Source organism: Chamaea fasciata, unplaced genomic scaffold, assembly GCF_029207755.1.
Source record: "Chamaea fasciata isolate MVZ Bird 193981 ecotype frontalis unplaced genomic scaffold, bChaFas1.0.hap1 SCAF_3, whole genome shotgun sequence".
Taxonomy (NCBI): Eukaryota; Metazoa; Chordata; class Aves; order Passeriformes; family Sylviidae; genus Chamaea; species Chamaea fasciata.
Window position 1 is genome coordinate 90515205 of NW_027094088.1, and position 17057 is coordinate 90532261.

Consider the following 17057-nt stretch of genomic DNA (forward strand, 5'->3'; position numbering starts at 1 on the left):
CAGTTACCTCCTGTTGCTAGATGGACACGAAAGAACTACACTCAACCAGTCAGGTTGCGAGAGTAAAAAGAGAGTGTTTATTTCTCGATTTTGATTTATATAGTTTTTGGAGTTTGACCAGGGATTGGGCAACGAGGTTGACACCTCTCCGACCCCACTGGTCAACCTAGAAGTCCATCAAATGTCCCTCCTCCAAAGAGGAATGCACAGTTTTCAAAACATCACTATTTGTTTACCTAAAAGTCAGTGAGAAACTACAGTACAAAAATATAAACATCAGAAGGCTGAAAAGATCAGGGTGACAACCTCCTGTCTGCATAAGGAATTTCACCCTTCCTAAAGGCATTACTGTATGATTACCCTATACATTTAGATTAGTGCATTTGAAGATATTTGTCATGACTCTTTATCATAGAGAACTAAATTTGGGCTTTGAGGGTGTGTGGTTATTTGGCTGAGCATACGCAAAGTGATCTGAGCAAACAAAACAGCCATGACCTAGAGCTGAGCCTGAGTTTTGTTTACATCTTTAGTTGACCAAGGTACATCTCCACATGGCTTGGCTCTGACACTTGAGTTCCACCAAAAGATCAGTGCATGTTGATGTCAAATACAAGGCTTTCCATTTCCAGAAAAAGTGCAGTAATGATTGTGCATGGATTAGAAAAATGGTTATAACTGCCTAAAGGCCTGTCTTTTCTGACAAAAGAACCTTCCCTGTTGTTGATTCTGAACCATGCACATGGAACAAATAATAACAGTTGGTTTTGTTCGTTCGTCTGAGAACAAATCTCTTGAAATGTTTCCACTTTTTACCCCTAAAATGTTAAAACATTATTTCATGACCTGCTACTGCTGCATGAATTGATAGTATTGTCCTTAGTCACTCACATAGACCAATTGATTATGAAGAAAATTAAGTATTTTTTCCCCCAAGATTCATTCATACCTAAAAGGATATGTCTTGAGAGGCTGAAGGTACTTTAAAATCTTTAAAGTGAGAAGACAGTAATCAGATGGCAAGGACTTCAGTCAATATGAAAATGTTTTATAGCAATTAAGTTCTATGCCATTTGAAAGGAAATAATCAGAAAGAATGTGCTGTTTTCAAGATATGAGGGAAACAGTATTGAGTATCTGTAAATTAAAAAGCATATTAAATCAAAATTTGATTTTTAAAACTTGTATTATATAAATTATATGTATTTATTATCTGCATTGTGCAAATACATGATGATTTTTTGATCCTGGTATTAGTTACTTTTAAAAGTAACTTTATTGTGTGATAATTAATACAAAATGAGAAAAACTACTTCCAAGACCAGCTTGTGTGCCATACAATATCCAAGTATGCCATCAGTTGTCCTCTGATCTCGAAGACCAAGTAACTAAAGGTTTTGTGGGTCTCGTCCTAACATAGAACCAAAGTTTCAGAACTATGTCAGTTTTAGTAAACTGAGATGTTGACTCAGTCCCCACAAGATGGTTATCTCTTTACTGCCCAACTCAGAGCATGTTCAGTATTTTCTGGAAATTAGAACTTAGCTTTGTCTTTTCAGTAAGGATGCTTCTCCATTGGTGTTTCTGTTTTTTTTTCAACAGTGAATCATATAAGGATATTGGAAACACATTCATAGAGACTGAATAAGAATTAAATTTATTTTACAATGTGCTAGTAATTTTAAAGATATGAAAATTAGAATAATATTTTCTACATATCATGATACTGTGTTCGTTCTGAAGGACAGTTGTCCCCGATTAAAAAAAAAAAAACAAACAACTAACTGAAAAATAACAAAAGAAAAAAAAATCTTTCTCTGAAAAAGTTGGCCTTTTAGGGCATCTTAAAATTATGAAAATTGATAGAAGTCTGGACATGAGCTGTTAGAAAAGAGAACACTAGGTAACTGTAGTTCACTGATACATGTTTAGTAGTGGTGTTTTAGAAATGTGTTTGTTCTACCTACAAGACCTAAAATATTACAAGTTCTTAAAATTCATGTTGCACTGTGCAAAGTAAATTCTTTGTGTAAAAATCATTATAATCAATGCTATTAATGTAAAGCTTCAAATCTTAAACATAGTTGTTGATGTAAGTAATTTTATAATTAGATTGAACTGGTAACTTAAAATACATTGAGATGTGTTAAGATGATGAAGATGTCATCTGACATATGAAATAAATGCTATAGTTAGTTGTATTTTTGAGGCAGTAGGAATCTACGTGGGAGGAAAAAAAGGATGTGTTGGTTTGGCACAGCCTGGTTTCTGGTAGCGGGGGGACCACAAAGATGACTTTTGTGAGAAGCTGCTGGGAGTTTCCACCGTGTCCTGCAGAGCCAATGGCTGGTGGCTCTGAGGATGGACATGCTGCTGGCCAAAACTGGGCCAATGGGAGAGGCTGGTAACGCCTCTGTGATGACATATTTAAGAAGAAAATAAAAGTTTTGCTTCTAGTCAGAGAAGAGAAGGAGGTGAGAACATTGAAGGAAGCAACATGGAGACACCAAGGTCAGTGGAGAAGGAGGGCTAGGAGCTGCTGCAGGCACTGGAGCTGAGATTCCTCTGCAGGCCATGGTTGGGACCATGGTGAGGCAGCTGTGCCCGTGCAGCCCATGTGGATCCAGGGGAATGCAGAGATCCACCCACAGCCCATGGGGATCCACAGGAGACGCCAGAGATCCACTCCCAGCCCGTGGGGATCCACGGGGGAAGCAGACATCCACCCACAGCCCGTGGGGGAGGTGCCCATGCCGGAGCAAGTGGATGCCTGGAGGAGGCCGTGATCCATTGGGAGACCCGGTGGAGAGAGGGGCCCTGCTTCCAGGCTGGAGCAGCCCATCCTTGCAGGACTGCAACCTGTGGAAGGGTGACTCACGCTGCAGCAGGTTTGGGAGGACTTCTGCCCATGAGAGGGACTCACATTGCAGCAGGTGAGGTCTGGCTGCTGCTCGTGAGAGTGAACCCATGCCAGGGAAGTTCATGGAGAGCTGTCCCCTGTGGGAGGGACCCACGGTGTCACAAAGGAAGGATTCCTCTCCTGGAGCAGTGGAAGAAAATTGCAGTGATGAACTGACCAAAACCCCCATGCTCTGCCTCCTTGTGCTTCAGTGGGAGAGAGGGAGGGGCTGGTGGGGGAAACAGTGTTTTAAGGGCTTGTTATACGTCTCATTATCCTCCTCTGATTTTGTCAGTAATAAATTCACTTTGCAACTTAAGTTGAGCCTGGTTTGCCCTTGAAATATTTCTCCCGGTCTTCATCTCATTCATGAAACCTTTGTTATTCTTTTTCTCTCCTCTGCCCAGCTGTAGCAGGGAAGGGTGAGCAAGTGACTCTCATGGGTGCCTGGTGCTGGGCCAGTGTCAAACCATGACAACATAGTAGATGAAGACTCCCTTTTTACTGGAAATCACAAGGAAAAGATGAAGGAGGATGGCAACAAATTGCTCCTGAGAAGATTATGATTTGACACAAGAGGAGAATTTTTCACAATGAGAATATAATCTCCCCTGGGAACTAAGTGGTGGATTCCCCAAGGCTGGATACTTGCAAGATTTGCCAGAAGATAGTGCTAGGCCACGTTGTCAAGACAATGCTTTTGCCAAGAAAGGTGGGACCAGGTTATCCTTGGTATTTTTTCCAACCTGGTATTCCATGATTCTGTGAAAATGATGCTTTATCCTTAGTTTTTCATAGCTGTGGCCGTATTTTTCAAGAGAAAAGCTGATTACCTTGTTGCTGTTGGGAGGGCTGAGCCTTATATCCCTCTCCTTCACTCTCATTTCACACATTTGACTGACTCTAATTTCCTATTCTGTTTTTTCTTTCTTATCTTGTGATGTTTTGTAGCTCCACCTACACAAGGATGCCCTTTTGTCAGAATGGCAGGTGTTACTTTACAGTGGTTGTTTTAAAAGCCCATCTGAGCCTGAAGGCAGCCAAATAAATCTGTATGATACAAGGCACACCCAAGAGAAAATCGTCCTGTTCTCAGACTTACACGTCTCAGTACTCATCCCTTTCCATGCAGACACTTGCACTCTTTTTATCTCTCCCGTGGGCTGAAATTCTCCTGGTATGTGAAGGTTTGGCTTTATAATTGTTCCCGAGGTGGCCTGGCAAGGATGTGGAGATAAATTACTCCAGCGTACGGTATAACGCCCAAGTTAGGGTACACACTTGAGAGACAGATGACCAAAGTTCACATCCTGAAAATGTATCCGGAGGTGAGCCATAATCTTTGAAAGCTGAGGCAAGTCTTTATGGAAGCAGTGACCCATCTCCACAAAAGAGAACATGACTGAATCCCCATCAGCTGGTCTCCTTTCCTCTGCCTAGAGTTCGGCATGGAAAATCTAAGGAAGTGTAAGGTGCCAGCTTTTCCATGGTGTTTTCTGTGGGTTATTTTAGGTCACAGAATAATAAAAATCATAAAGTGGGTTTTGATGGGACCTTCAAAGACTATGTAGTTCCAACCTCCCTGCCATGGGACATCTTCTGCTAGACAAAGTTGTTTAAAGTTCCATCCATCCTGGTCTTCTACACTTCCAGGGATGAGGCATCCACAGCTTCTCTGCACATCCCATTCCAGTGCCTCACCACCCTCAGCAGATAAAGTGTCTTCCTTACGTCCAGTCTAAGCCTGTGCCCCTCCCTAACCATAGGGGTTTTGCCCAGGCTCCCAGCTGGGAGCTGGGGAACCCAGTGGTTCACCCTACACTTACCTGAGGCAGTTATTACCTGCTGTATAGTCGTCACCTTCCCTTCCCTTTCCTCTCCTGTACCTGTGCATTTGCAGTTACAGGATCCAGGCTTGTCCTCCTGATTTTCAGTGGCCAGGCAGCCCAGGGAAGCTGAGCTCCCGCGGCTGGGCAGAGGCAGGGAGCAAGGCATGGAGAGGAGGGGTCATTTTAAAGAGCACCCGAGCACAGACTCCAGTCTCTCCTGCTCACTGTGACAGCGAAGTGCCTCACTGAAAACCAGTGAGCTGGACTTAAGTGGCCTCTGATCTTTCTCACTCTTTTTCCCCCACAATTCATCTCTTTTTGTGTTCGCATTTTCCAAGGAAGAGGCTTTTTCACGGACGACAGTATCTTTCTGAGGAGGGTAAGAGGTTTTTAACTCCTCGCTTTGATAGTTTTTAGAAGGTGTCATTTTAAATCGGGGGAGGTTGGTCGGTACAAGTCATTGTTTTGGGACCCCAAGTGTCCTTTGACATGACTGCTACTTAAGCTAAAATAAAGTAGGTGAAAGCAAACAATCGTAGAAAACCAAGTTACTCAGGGTTTTCAAAGTTCAGTGCCTTGGTTTTATTATAGGACTGTTTGATTTGTTTCAGTAGGTTTGCATGTCCTGTCACAGTGCTTGTACACTAAGTTAGCTTGTGAAATTTCTGCTGGTGAAAAGGCATTTCTCAGGAAAAAACTTTGGTTAGTGAGCATTTTTTAATAGAGAGCTTAAAATGTTGTATTTAAATGAGCTCTGCAATCACGCAATGAGGCAATAAACATTGAGTTTAAAATGTATTATATTAAAAAATCTAAGGTACAACTCTCTAAAAATACTTAGAATAACAGATAAGGCTGCCAAATGAACATGCCCTCACTGACTTTAAAATTATGACTATTAATGTGCAAAGCTATGACTATGTGTAGAACATACAAAGTTATGCAAAAGTTTTATTTTGCCTTTTTTTCCATGCCAACAAATATATGCCACACGTGCAAAATCATAGGGGTTTTGCAACAAAAGCTGTGTTAAACAGCCAAGTATACTAAACCACCAGCTATACCTTCAACTGAACCTGTCTTAAAATGGCAAGCTGCTGGGAGGCTGCTATTCTGGGAGGTGACTCTGATAGGTCTCAACAGATGCAGCTCCTGGAATGCAGCCGGAGCGGGGGAGCCGGCCAGCAGCTGACCCCTGCGCTGGCACACTGGCATATCAGGGATCACAGCTCACGTCAGCACAGGCTGACACTGACACTCTGGGCACACATGGCCCTCTCCCTCGCCTGCTCTGCACATGGCCGTCACCCAGCAGCAGCAGCAGCAAAAAACTGCTGGTGCTCACAGGCAGCAACCATTCCTTTCTATAATTAAATTACCATTTTGTTACATGCTGTGTGCTTAAGGAAGAAAAGATGTGCTGAGATTCTAGATTGAAATATTACTGAAGTCTTTTTATTTAGTTATCTACAGTAAACCAGTCATTTGATTTATCATTAATCACCTTTTTTTCATGTTTGAGTTTTTATGACTGCAAGGATCACAAAGAAAATTAGCATGTGTAAATTGTTTTAAAATCAATGGATATACTGGAGATAAATGCTATGTTTGAATCTATTTGAATGCTGATCCCACAATTCTGTTTAAATTGTGTTATTGAAGATCAGTGCTTTCCTTCAAGTATATTTGAACATACATATATTTGTTTGAAGTAACTCCTTTGTTCGTATGGGCTGTCTCACATTGCATTTGACAAAAAAGTGGCTCACTATTTCATTGAGAGCTTGCCTAGAGCTGATAAATATAATTTAAATATGTGTTCTAACATAACTATGGGACTTCGCATATGCAGAACTTGTTTAAAATAACAAGAGTTTGTGTGACATTTTTTAAAATAGAAGTTAGGCATCTTCTCCCTAAATCTCCACAAAATCCTGAAAGTAAGATTATAGATTTCAAATTACTGATGCTGAAAAGCAGTCAAAGTATGCTATGAGCGGAAAGTATTTGCGCATCTGACACAGGAAATAGAACATTATCAGTCAATAAATCAAAAGTTACAAAAACCTGGAAACAGTTTGGAGCAGGACCTAAATCTAAAATCAACATGACATCATATTAAAATCCTCTTTCTCTTTATGTCTCATCTGGCTTTTGTGTCTTTAAGAATTTTTCCCAGTCTTAATATTTCCTGGTCAAGTTCTGAACTCACCTGTCAGTCTGTAGTAGCCCTGGAGTAGGGATGAACAAAGCTGGGGGCCCGTATTTTTCCTATGTTTCAGGCTAATGAATTCAGATCTAGAACCTGTCTGATTTAAATAAATATATACAAAATTTTACACTCTGGCAAACCCATTTAGAGAAATTGATTTTCTGAATGTGGTGATAATAAGTGAATTTTAATTTATGATCTTGTTATTTAAAACAATAAGAAATTACTGAATTACTTGTAGGTATATTCTTCACAATTGATTGTTATTAATAAGCAGCCATGCTGCAATCGAGAACCTAGGAAGACAGATTATCCTGTGTGTTTGGTTTTGTGGCATTATACGTATTGACAAAGGTTGTTGCATAATCACATAGCTATTAAATTTCACAACTGTGATGTTTAATTTTATTTTTAGCAAGTGCTTGGCTGTAATACTTCATTGCAGTCATGGCCCCTAAGAAGAAGAATGTGAAAAAGAACAAAGCAGATATCAATGAAACAACTATCATTGTGGAAGATGGCCCCCTCAGTAAACTAAATGGCTTGAATGGACTCTTGGAAGGAGGAAATGGTTTCAACTGCATCTCATCTGAGGTTTCCGACCCATCATACTGCCCAAACCTCTTGGAAGGTCTAAGCAAAATGAGACAAGAAAATTTCCTTTGTGACTTGACTATCAGTACCAAAACCAAATCATTCAGTGTTCACAAGGTAGTGATGGCTTCAAGCAGTGAATACTTTCACAACATCTTAAAGAAAGATCCGTCCACTCAAAGAGTGGACCTCAATGATGTGTCCCCAGTGGGTCTAGCTACTGTTATCACCTATGCTTATACAGGAAAACTTACTCTCTCACTTTACACAATAGGTAGTATTATTTCCACAGCAATTTATCTACAGATTCACACCCTTACAAAGATGTGCTGTGATTTTCTAGTCCAAGAAATCAGTGTCGAGAACTGTATGTACATTGCCAATATTGCAGAAACATACGGACTAAAAGCAACCAAGGAAGCAGCACACAAATTTATTAAAGACAACTTCATTGAGTTTTCAGAAACCGATCAGTTCCTAAAACTTACTTTTGATCAGATTAATGAACTTCTTGCAGATGATGACTTACAGTTGCCTTCTGAAATTGTTGCATTCCAGATTGCAATAAAATGGCTGGAGTTTGATCAAAAAAGAGTAAAGTTTGCTGCCAATCTCTTAAGTAACATCCGTTTTGGCACCATCTCGGCCCAAGACCTTGTCAATTATGTTCAAACTGTGCCAAGAATGATGCAAGATGCAGACTGCCATAAGCTCCTAGTGGATGCTATGAACTATCACTTGCTTCCCTATCACCAGAATACACTTCAGTCCAGAAGAACAAGGATCCGTGGAGGTTTCAGAGTCTTAGTTACTGTTGGGGGACGCCCTGCTTTAACAGAAAAGTCTCTTAGCAGAGACGTCTTATACAGAGATCCTGAAAATGGATGGAAGAAGCTAAGTGAAATGCCTGCTAAAAGTTTTAATCAGTGTGTCACAGTGATGGATGGATTTCTCTATGTGGCTGGTGGGGAAGACCAGAATGACGCCAGGAACCAAGCCAAGCATGCAGTCAGCAATTTCTGCAGGTAACTGCTGTTTCTTTAAAAGGGCTGGAGGTATCTAGTCCATGGAAAGCAGGTAGAGAGACTAAGCTGTTTTGTGTCATGCCACATGAACCACTTGGATAAAGAGAAAGGGGACAATGTAGGGGAGGTATAGATGCTATTCTATATTAAATTAATGTATACTGAATGAATAGAAATATACAACTAGAGTTATGCAAAAAATTTCACCATAGTTACACATGCACACTGAGAAGTGAGAAAAAACTGAGAAAACTTATTCCAAGAAGAGGAAAAAGATAGGAACATAAATAGGAAGTCATGGGGCGTTCTAAGGAGACTTCTCAAAGTTTCAAAAGCTTTTGATGCCTGAGAAAGTTTGGAAAAAAACCTTTTAGACATTATAGCCTTCACTTCCTATTCACCATTCACCATATTTTCAACAGGTGTATTGAATTTTATATCCTTTATCTTTTTTATTATTATTATTATCAAAAGTTTAAAAACAGTAGTCCCATTGCTTGAAGGCTGTCTTTTACAGTGTACCCCAAATAATACCTTGCTTCTAAAATATTGCAGTTCCTGTCTACAGTCATCCAAGACTGCACTGGTGATAGTGAGGTCAGAAGAGTGCATACACTAACATGCAATGTCATATGGGCAGTAGTAGTTTTTAAGTAGTTCAACCTAAAAGCTGGCAGTGCAAAGTAGCTTGAAGCAAAGGCTGGGGCTGGGAAAACTTTTATCTGTCTTTTATCTACTAACAGACTGTGGACACGCAATGGCATTACACAGGCACAGTCCTACCAGTGCTTCCTTTTCTGCTTCCAAAAGGAACAGTCAGCTTCTCCTGAGGACATCAACCAGTGCACAAAGTTAATGAATGAGGAACATTCTCTAGATCAATTTTATTGTGTAATCTACTTTTCAGAAAAATATCTGCTCTCTTGACCTTCTGCCTTTAAGCTATGCCTCACATTGTCACAAGGAGTCCTCAGTGCAGACTTTGGTTGCAGGGAGGAGGTGGAGGAACCCTCATTGTGCCCTTAACCTTGAGCATGTCAAGTCACATCAGTATGTCTGTGGATTTGGAGATGACAATGCTGATTGACAATTACTATTTACTTTCCCATAGTCTTTTTCTCATGTGATTCTCTGGTCCCCTTGGCATGCAACAGAAGTGAGTCTTTTTCTCATGTGGTTCTCTGCTCCCCTTGGCATGCAACAGAAGTGAGTGGGTCCACTAATGTCCTCACTCAACATATTCAGGAGTCAAAATTTGAGATTTCTTATTTCAAAGTTGCTCATTTAAATGTCAAGGACAAAGAATATTATTCAGATGGGAATAGTGTTAGAAAGCACGGATGCTCTTTCCACATAAAACTTACTGCATGGGAGACGAGAGGAAAGCGCATTCACCATTTAGAAAGCATTAAGAGGATGCAAGTACAAATCACCACCTAAAGTTTTTTAAAACTCTCTGAGTAAACTTAGGCATCTTTGCTGTACGTGTCAATTGCAAAAGAGCTTCTAAAATTTCTATTATATCTTGAAAGTCTCTCTTCCCATTATTCTAATGAGATTATTGTACAAAATCAAATTACAGAAGAATCAGATTTACTTCATTAAAATAATATCAGGTTTGAATGATACAAAAATATTTTTTCTCCAATCAAAACCTAAATTTATTTGGAAATTTAGTCAGGAGTACCAGTTTCATTACACTGACTTTTAGTAGGCTAACTCACTAAAATTCTATCAACTTTGCTCTTGCAGCAGTGGCACAGAAGTTCTGTATAATTTAGCAGACCAGTAAACAAGACTGTTATTTACTTCTTCTTTTTAATCCTTTCAGATATGACCCCCGTTTCAACAGCTGGATTCACTTGGCAAACATGAATCAGCGGCGCACCCACTTTAGCCTGAACGTGTTCAATGGGCTCCTCTTCGCCGTGGGTGGCCGCAATTCCGAGGGCTGCCTCTCCTCTGTCGAGTGCTATGTGCCTGCAACTAACCAGTGGCAGATGAAAGCGCCACTGGAGGTGCCCCGGTGCTGCCACGCCAGTGCCGTGGTGGATGGCCAGATCCTGGTCACGGGAGGTTACATCAATAACGCGTACTCTCGCTCGGTGTGCATGTACGACCCCAGCAAAGATAGCTGGCAGGATAAGGCCAGCCTCAGCACACCAAGGGGCTGGCACTGTGCTGTGTCCCTTCTGGAGAGGGTCTACGTCATGGGTGGGTCTCAGCTGGGGGGGCGAGCAGAGAGGGTCGATGTTCTCCCTGTGGAGCGTTACAGCCCGTACACGGGGCAGTGGAATTATGTGGCGCCGCTTCAAACCGGGGTTAGCACGGCTGGCGCCTCCACCCTTAATGGGAAAATTTACTTAGTGGGTGGCTGGAATGAAATAGAGAAAAAGTACAAGAAATGCATTCAGTGCTATAACCCAGATCTCAATGAATGGACAGAGGAGGATGAGCTGCCTGAGGCCACTGTGGGCGTATCTTGTTGTACTATATCCATGCCCAACACCAAGACAAGGGAGTCCAGGGCCAGCTCAGTCTCTTCTGTCCCAGTCAGTATCTAAAGACAGGTCTAACCAGCAATAAGTAAAAATGTTTACCAGCACAGCAATATAATTAACCCTTTAAGTAGAATTTTTGTGCTTATATGGAAAAAAAAAATCATTGGCTTTGCAAATGTACTTTTTAACAGTGCAAACTGGCGAGTTTTCGTGAACTTTGGTACAGGTGGCATGAAAGAGCACATTAGGGATAAGATCAATTTTCTTAGCAGGAAAAGAGAGTTAACCCATAACCACAGAATTTCATTCTCTTCCTGACTTTGCCACTGACTTACTATGTCTGTGGCAAATCATTTCATTTCTTTCTGCCTTGGTTTCCTTACCTGTAAAATTGAGATAAACTTGCTTCAGAATATTGTTATGAGGCTTTTTTAAGTACTAAGTTTTAAACACTTTCAGAACTCAAAATGAAAGTCAAACATGACTAGTAATAAATCTCAATATAGGTCAGAAATGTGCCATGTCATCATAAAATTGATCAGTTTTCTTCTTTTCTAAGCATTTTCTATTTTCACGAACCGAAGGGGAAAAAAAAGCAAACCAAAATTACCACATATAGCATATGCATACTTTCCTTTTGGGGCAATGGTATTCACAAAAACTTCTCAGAGCATTTTCTCCTTCAGAAGGTAGAAGGAGTTCCCAATCTTCTGTCATGAAACCCTTTAATTCCGATATTAAATGCCGTGACATGGCTTTCAAAATCTGAATCCACAAAATACTTTAGCTCCCATGAGCACTATGGGCCAGCCCCAAGGGGCTACTTTGGGTGTCAGATGGTGGCTGTTCTGGCCTCTGTGTACACCAAGGAACATCACCTCATCCTTCTCCTTATGCCAGGGAGACCCCCTCTCATTCCAGGTGGAAAACTCTGGAAGCTGAGTTCATGCCAGGGGACTTCAAGGGCTAATGGCATCTGAACATGGAGAAGATGCACAGAGCAAACTCCCTTACTTTACTCCAGCAAATAACCAGTGGAGTGAGGAACAAAGATAGGATAAAAGTTTCAGGATCTGCCCTTTAGAATTTGTGTGGAAAACAGGGAATCATGGGAAAATTCCCTTAGTAGAAACAAAGAGATACCTTAAACACCTTTCTTGCCAGGTGTAGGCACAACAACACCCGAAGTAACCTTCTCCTGGGCGTACCATTATGCGTCTTCTTCTGAAGCCTTCCTTACAGCCCTTTTTATGGAGATTTCATTCATATTATTCCAAAGGCTAGACTAACACTCATTGTGTTGAAGTTTTTCCCAGTGAAAAGAGTGGAGTCTTCACTCAACTTAGCTTACCTTCCAAGAACTTTTCTTCCTGATTTCAGCATGAAGTGGGGGAATTAAGCATGAAACCTAATCCTATTCCCATAGCCAAAGGGATATGCAGCCCATCATGTCCCATAAGGATTTGAGACCAAAGGACTGCTGTCAGCACAAAATGTCTACATCAGCATAAAATGTCTACATCCTTCTTCTTGGGGAGGAAAGAGGGAATTAAAATGATTTAATATAACCAGAAGGACACTCAGCTCAACCAATTCATGGAGGCTTCACATTCAGTTTCCTCAGATTATCATTGGCACCTCCAGGCTTCAGTGCCAATGAGAAGCCATGCTCTTAGCAACACAGACATTATGAGGCAGACAAATTTTTATCTCATTTGCAAAAAGGGAACACTATAAAGTTGTTTGTCAGTGCAGATGTTGTTGAGACAAGCATCTTCAGGAGCCAAGCTCTTTGTAGGTTTGTTAAAGCTGCACATTGAGGATCGGCATGAGCGTGACATGGTATTAGAAATGAAGTAAGTCACTCTGTCGGTTGGGATTAAACTCCATAGTACTCACTCCTCTTTTCCAGTTCTTAGAGTTCATGTTTGCATCCTGACTACACAATTTTAAATTTCAAATTGTATTTTTGAATGCTGCATGTTATTAGAATATACTGCCACCAATTACTTGTGGTCAGAGTAGCACTGTAATATAATTTTGATTCATTTAATTGGCATATAGTTGTTCTCTACTCCGTGTAATTCAAATAATAACAAGTGTGGAACAGAGAAACAGAGTAATGTTACTTTGTTTTAACTATGAAAATTCTGTTCTTGCCCATTCCAGTCACCAAAAGCAGGAGAGAAAAAAAATTTTCCAAGTCATGACCCTGTGTTCCATATTAATTCATTTAGGAAGCTCTTTAGAAGTAACCATCTGTTCCAGTCATTTTTTGTAATTTTTTTTTATCAATCCAGTCCAAGGAAGACACCTGTACACATTGAATTATAACTGTATACATGGTGTAGTTACTTAGTTTTTATGAGGTATCTATAAGGTATTTATGAATTGAAAAAACAACTATTCTGGCCTCAAACAAACATTGGAGGGAATTGTCATATGCAAGTGTCTCTTTTTCCCTTTAGGAATTCAGTTCCAAAGTGCCTTGAGTAGTCAGACATTGCTGCATGCTTTCCTGTTCATGAGCTAGCACTTCATGTACATCGACAACCATCTTGTGTTTGAGTAGTAAATTATTTATGAATGATGGGCTAAGTGCAATGAAACTTCTCTCTTACTACTTAAAGGGTTAAAAACTTTGGGGGCCAAATCCTTTTCATCTTACTCACAAAAAACGTTCCATTGACTTCAGTGGGACTACTGAATAAGATGTACAGGATTTTGAACTCTTGGCCAAGTTCTGGCAGAACAGTAGATAAAAATGTCATCCCCAGAAGGAATACTGCTCCTCTGCCTCCAGTGCCCTTGGCCATGACAAATCCACAAAGATACGTCCTAGTACAGGAGCCAAATACCACTGGCCATGTGTTCCTTCTGTAGCACAAGTTAGGTACATACTTCAGGCCAAAAATCTTAGGTTAACAAATGGTATTGTTACCAATATAACACTACAGTTTTGCTTTACGTTATTTTCTCTAAATCTCTGTTTAGGCTTCAACTGCACATTGAGCCAGGATTTGGCCCTTAATATGTGACACTATTAGCTGGACTTAATGTTATGTTGAATCATACTATGTACTGAGCTATTTGTGACATTTTTATGTATGACCTTCTTTTGTTAGAACTGTGAAAATTATTTGTATGTTCTGTTTTATGGGATGGTGTCCTTTCATTGTCTGGTACCATATATTCGATCTCTAGATGTTTAATAATGACATCTCAGTTGAACTTGAAATACTGTATATACCAGAAAGAAGTTTTAAAGTACAAGGAAGTACTGTATACAGTAACATTAAGTAGAGCAGAGGACTTCAACTGTATGAGATACAGACTGTTAAAGCACTACAGGGATCTTCTTTAATGCTATACTAGTAGTAGGGAAAAAAAAGAAACCAAAATACGAAATTAATATAAGCTGTTATCCTCAAAATTCTGTATAAAATGCCCATGCATTTTATAGCTGGCACCTGTGCTTCAAATTCAAATCTGAAAAATAAGCTTTCTTCAGTCTGTGAGAGAAGCAGTTTGCAAGGGTTTGTTTTCTTGTTGCCTGACTGTTCAGGTACATGGGAGAGTGTGTTAGAGATTGTGAGGGAGGAACTTCCTGTTGGAAAGCTGTGCTGAAAGGAAAATGTTGTGTTTAGTTCTTAAAAAAGACAAGATCATTATCATTTAATGCCTTCTTGAAGTTAACCTGTAAGATCATCTGTGGATCAGTCAAGAGTCCAGTAAACTTGAATCCTTCAAAGAGGGAAGCAGCCAAAATTAGCAGCAACCAAGCTCAATGAGGTATTGAAAAGTGCTTTGTGTTGAGATTTTTAAATGGCAGTTCTTGTAGAAAAAAGGATGCAATGAATGAAATGACTGAGTAAGAATATTTATATTATCCTGAAACCTAGATTAGTTTATCTCACAGTTCTAACTCTTACCAAATCATACTGGGTATAGGAGCAGTTTTTCCTTAGCAGCAGCTGGGCTTGGTAATTCTAGTTGCAAACCCAGCAGCCACACAAATAGTTGTATGAGCATGCACACCTTCTTGCATTCAGTGGGACTTCTGCTACAGAAGTTATTCTCAAGGATTTATATTTGGAAAAATAAAATATAAGAACTAAATCCATGAGCAGAAAAAACATCAATGTCTAATTAAAGCTAACATAAGGATGTTGGACTGATCCTCAACATCACCATTCACTTACCATACCAGCACATGGCATTTTTTGAGACTCAACTACCCTGTAAGGATAATATTTCCTTGGAATGGGTGCTCAGTGAAATCCTATGTATACTGCAAGGTTGGTTTGGTTTTGATTTTGGTTGTTTTGGGGGGTTTTTTTTGTTTTTTTTGTTTTTTTTTTTTTTTTTTTTTTTTTTTTTTTTTTTTTTTTTTTTTTTTTTTTTTTTTTTGTGCAACACAGGATGGGAGGTGTTCTAGTCCATGGAAAGGCCAAAATGGAGCCACTTAGAGCCATCAGCAAACTAAGATTTTGTTCCCAGTCTTCAAGGATGTTTGAGAAAAATGTGCTGGAAAGAAGCATCTACTTCAGCACATACCTTTCCATAAGCAGTTTAGCTTATGTTCTATAACTGAGATTTTCATCATCTTTCTGAAGAAAAGCAAAGATCAATTTTTAATTGTCTGTAGCTTCAGTTCTCAGCTGAACTGAATTTTCAGTCCATTTTAACTGTCTAGCCAAGCTGGGAGGTCTTTTTCAAAGTCTAAATTCACCTGCTCAGAGAATGCAATTGGAGCCAGTAGTGCTACTATAGGTTCTTGACCTTTTTACAGTGAATCTTCTCATCTTTTTTTTGTCAAAGATTTGCTTTGTATAAGTACTCAAAAACATTTTAATGCGCAGATTTATACTTCGACTTCCCCTTGAAAGAGGAAGATCTCGTCTCTTTTGATTTCTCTTTTCTTATTCATAACTGAGTGACTATCAGCACTAAAGAAGATGCACAGATGTGAACAGTACATAAAAGCTCAACTGTGAATCTGTAAAAATCTCATTGCTGGTGGCCACAATAAAGAAAAGGACACATTCTGAAATTCCTGCTGGATGAAAAAGGGTGAAACATCACAGAACCACAGAATATTCTGAGTTGGAAGAGACCCATAAGGATCACAGAGTCTAACTTTTAAGTGAATGGCCTGTATGGGGATCAAAACCACAACCTTGTTAAGAAATTAGTTCATTTGCAAGTGTGTTCATTTGCAAATGTGATCCTGCACAGAGCTCTGTTCCCAGAAGTTCCCTAAAGAATAAAGGAAAATACATGCAATTCTATACAGCTGGTGTGAGAGACTTGGTTCATACCAGGTAAGTTTTGCCATGCAAAAGACATACTTGTCTCAATGAAAATTTTCAATAACAATATAGACTATTAATAAACTTATGAGGAATAGGCAATTTCTGTTGGTAAGAATGGGAACACACACATTTAGATACACTGTGAAAGGAAGATGTTGTTACTCTAGTTGCAGTCTTAGCAGTTCCTTTATTGACAAGAAAAGTTAAAAATATAACTTATTTGTATAAAGCATTTTCCTGGCTTATAAGTGTTAGATTGCTTATCCAGAAGGGTTTTCTAAGTAAACACTTTAAAGATGGACTGTGATAACACAAGGGAACATATTACAACAGAAAAAAATCTGTAAGTGTAATGTGAGAATGTAACTACTTAAAATTTGTAGTACAGCAAGTTGTCATTAAGAGGAAAACAGCATGTTGGTGTTTTTCATTGTGTGCTTTAAATAAAGCTGTTGACACATGGTGCAAACAAATTATTCTTATTGTAAAATCAGTTGGAAACTGCGAGACTGTCTTTCTGACAAATGCCTGGTTGCAGTTGAAATATGCTTTGTTTTCTGAGCCCTGGGCTGATCCTTGCTTCCATATCAGCCAACTGAAATGTTTGTTACACCCAGGCTGTCAAACCACCTTCACAATAAGCTGCATAATGTGACACTGGAGCCACTTTTATCTTTTCCAT

General features: G+C 39.7%; 1 protein-coding gene across 1 annotated transcript; it reads left to right on the plus strand.

Moving 5' to 3' along the window:
* Positions 1-4941: 4941 nt before the first annotated feature.
* Positions 4942-15398, plus strand: KLHL31 (kelch like family member 31). The gene is made up of 3 exons (XM_066179772.1): positions 4942-5107; positions 7356-8559; positions 10391-15398. The coding sequence occupies exons 2-3, from the start codon at positions 7388-7390 to the stop codon at positions 11121-11123; spliced, it is 1905 nt and encodes a 634-aa protein (XP_066035869.1). The 5' UTR covers positions 4942-5107; positions 7356-7387; the 3' UTR covers positions 11124-15398.
* Positions 15399-17057: the final 1659 nt, after the last annotated feature.

Excerpts from the sequence above, each read along its gene's own strand:
- KLHL31 (XM_066179772.1), top strand. The coding sequence starts at position 7,388 with ATGGCCCCTAAGAAGAAGAATGTGAAAAAGAACAAAGCAGATATCAAT. Across the intron at positions 8,560-10,390 it reads GCAGTCAGCAATTTCTGCAG|ATATGACCCCCGTTTCAACA; the intron begins GTAACTGCTGTT and ends TAATCCTTTCAG.